The sequence below is a fragment of the Triticum dicoccoides genome, chromosome 2A (genome assembly GCF_002162155.2).
Source record: "Triticum dicoccoides isolate Atlit2015 ecotype Zavitan chromosome 2A, WEW_v2.0, whole genome shotgun sequence".
Classification (NCBI taxonomy): Eukaryota; Viridiplantae; Streptophyta; class Magnoliopsida; order Poales; family Poaceae; genus Triticum; species Triticum dicoccoides.
Window position 1 is genome coordinate 736,932,701 of NC_041382.1, and position 3,134 is coordinate 736,935,834.

Sequence of the window (3,134 nt, forward strand, 5' to 3'; positions counted from 1 at the left end):
GAAGAACACCACAACTCTCCAACCGATCCAATCTCTAGGGAGAAAACACGGTACCTAAAAAATTCTACAGGGTGCGTGGTAGAGCCCGAGTCGGCATCGTACGGCACTGCTAAGGTTCAAGGGAGGAAAAAGGGTAGACGTGGCAGCTTATGGCATCGTGTAGTGTGTTTACAGTGTTACGTCCATGACGGTCGCATCGTAGCAGAAAATTACCTCTCCTGTCCCCGCAGATGATTGGATAGGGGCCTCTTGTATGTACTCAACATATGGCTAAGGCGAAGTTCCGGATTCCCTTGCCCCCGAAGCAACTGGACGTGTATAAATGTGCACAGATGCAGGGCACGGTCCGTGCGAGTTTCCCTCTGGTTCTTCCTTGTGAATTGACTGCGAGAGAGAGAGAGAGAGAGAGAGAGAGAGAGATCCGGGAGGAAAATTCCTTGGTCCTTGGTCGGTTGCACCCGTAGTTCTGCTATAAGTACATAGTACCACCCGCCTAATCAATCGCTCTCACACCCTCCGTCGTCCTCTTCTTCCTCCAGAGTCCAGACGAAAGCAATCATGGTGAGGCTGGGGCCTCTGGCTGCGCAGCACGCGGGAGCGTTCGCCCGCGACCTGGGGCTGGGAAGCCCCGCGGCGCTCGTGGCCTTCGCGGTCGTCGCGACGGTGGCGGTGGCGGCCGTGGCGGCCTTCGGCTGCGCCAAGGGGGCCAAGAAGCCGCGCCGGCAAGACAAGAACAACGTCTACTACTACGGCCAGGGGTATCCGCCGCCGCCACCCGCGGGCGCGTATGGTTACGCGGCGCAGCAGCCGGCCCCGGGCTACGCGTACCCACCGCCGCCCGCCGACGCTGGGAGGAAGCAGGGGCGCATGGGCGGTGGCGCGGGGCTCGCCCTCGGTGCTGGCGCTGGCCTGGCCACCGGCGTCATCGTCGGATCGGCGCTCAGCTCCGGGTGCGGAGGAGGCGGCGGGTGCGGTGGTGGCTGCGGTGGCGGATGCGGTGGTGGCTGCGGTGGTTGACCTGGTCGTACGTGTTTCATGGCTTGCGTTGGTGTGCGTACGTAGTGGTTAGACAGTTGGGGCTTTGATAATTGTAGATATACTACTTACTACACTATACAGTATCGCGTGTGACGATCGGCATATCTCTACGCCCGCTTGTTCGATTACTACGTGATGAGTATATTGTGAAAGCAGCATATGATTTGGGGCGTGCATGGATGCCGTTCTTTTCCATGTAACAACTGATGATCGACACATACATGGATATGAAAATGCTGGTTTGGTTGCAGGAGAAGATATCTTCGAGTTGGAAATACTTCACCCACTCGTGCATTCTTTTTAAATCTGTAAAATCATAGGGCCACACAAGAAAAGTATGCCTATTTGATCTGTCTTTGCTTTGCAACTAAGAAAGCTTGTTCGTGGCACGAGTAGGAACTAAAACCCAAAACTGCTGGTGCCAGTTCCAGGAACCGAAAGTAGCCCAACGCTATGTATAGCCCGGGCTCCATTTCGGCTCTACGAGACAGCGACGTCCTATACATTGGAAAAACAAAAGGTGACGTTCTGGGATAGGCAATGGACCAACGGGGAGATTAAAGGTGAGGGCAATGAGACCTTGTGCAGTGAAAAAAACAAAAGAACAATAGCGATTACATGACCATACAGTTCTGGACCTTTTTTTTTGAGCCGGGGGTTCTGGACTTCTAGGAAGTTGACGATGGCACAAGAAACATTATGGATATATGACCATCTGAGCCCAGTGTGGACAAATTGTGTATGTATGTCTTGTTGAAGAATTTTTAGAAGTTTTACCAACATAACCAGTTAGATATTTCAATATAAGGAAATGCATGCATCCAACTATAGCTAGACGGCTTCTTTTTTACCAAAGAACCCACGTCTATTATAAAAAGCTCACTGGCAAAATAAAACATTCCCAAGGATAATAAAAATTACATCGAGGTCCATAAACAACGAACGACCTCTACAGCCGGAGTCGGTCTGGCCTTGTCGATGGCTACCGGGAAGACTTCATGCACGTGCCCCCAAGGACCGCGTCCTGGAGCCGTAATCATCATCGTTGAGTCATTGAATAGAGCCAAAGCATTCTCCAACAGATCGAAACTCTAATCTCACTACCCCAAGGAGACGTTGCGAATCTACGACATAACTCCTTTGACTCCGTCTTGGCAGACAAAGTTGAAGAGGATTGCAGCTCAGAAGACCACCTCAGAGAAGAAGCGGCACCATCTGCCGGAATGTCGCCCCCTGCAAGGATAAAAAAAAAATATAACCTAAACTGCTAGTTGGAACCAAAGGCATCGGGATTCTCCTGCCCCATCATCTGCTGTCGGGGCGACATGCAGATGGGAGGCAAATCTACTAGCTCATTGGTGGAGCCTCGAGGGGACGAGTTCGCCCTAGTCGGGGAAGGGAAAGAAGTCGATGCGATATATTCTCAATATATATTCATGTCAAAGATAACCAAACTAAACCCTTTTCCTTTTCATAATTCAAACATAGGTGCTTTGAGGTAATAGAACCAAATTTTCAATTACAGAAAGATCCCAGAAGAAGACATGTCAATGTTAGACTCCTATGTGTTCTTGTATATTTCCATCAAGTGTAAGAAAATTAATCTATTACTTGTTTTGTGGCCTTTTCGGAGCACAACAAAGGTTTCCTTCCACAATACTACAAAGTATTCTTAGTTTATAATAGTAAAAGAGACCTACTAGAGGGTCCCACCAAGGCCTATGTGGTAGGTCAACAAAAGTCCAAGATAGTCAACAAGATCCAAGTGAGTCAACTGAATCCCTAAGACGGCCAACACAAGTAAGAAAAGTGAAAGATGAGAAGAACGGGTCAAAGGAGCTACTAGCAAAGAAGGCCAAGCCCATAGTAAAAGCATCCATATTGTGGATGGAGGTTTTTCTCCTGTTTTTCATCAAAGAAATGTCTTAAAATGTAGTATCATTAAAACTCTCCTATGTCTAGATGAAAAGGTTGCGGGGGATGATCTTTGACGATTCGTCGGAGGAGGAGGAAAAAGAAGATTATGAAGTCGAGTTGGTTTAGTTGTTTCTTCGAGATAGGATAATGGGTCATGATGGTCTGGTGTGGGATTATAT

The 3,134-nt window shown here is 49.0% G+C and overlaps 1 protein-coding gene across 1 annotated transcript; it reads left to right on the plus strand.

Annotated features, from left to right (window-relative positions):
• Positions 1-368: 368 nt before the first annotated feature.
• LOC119352154 (putative glycine-rich cell wall structural protein 1) lies at positions 369-1,296 on the plus strand. The gene has a single exon (XM_037618876.1). It carries the CDS (start codon positions 559-561, stop codon positions 1,015-1,017), a length of 459 nt encoding a protein of 152 aa, XP_037474773.1. The 5' UTR covers positions 369-558; the 3' UTR covers positions 1,018-1,296.
• Positions 1,297-3,134: the final 1,838 nt, after the last annotated feature.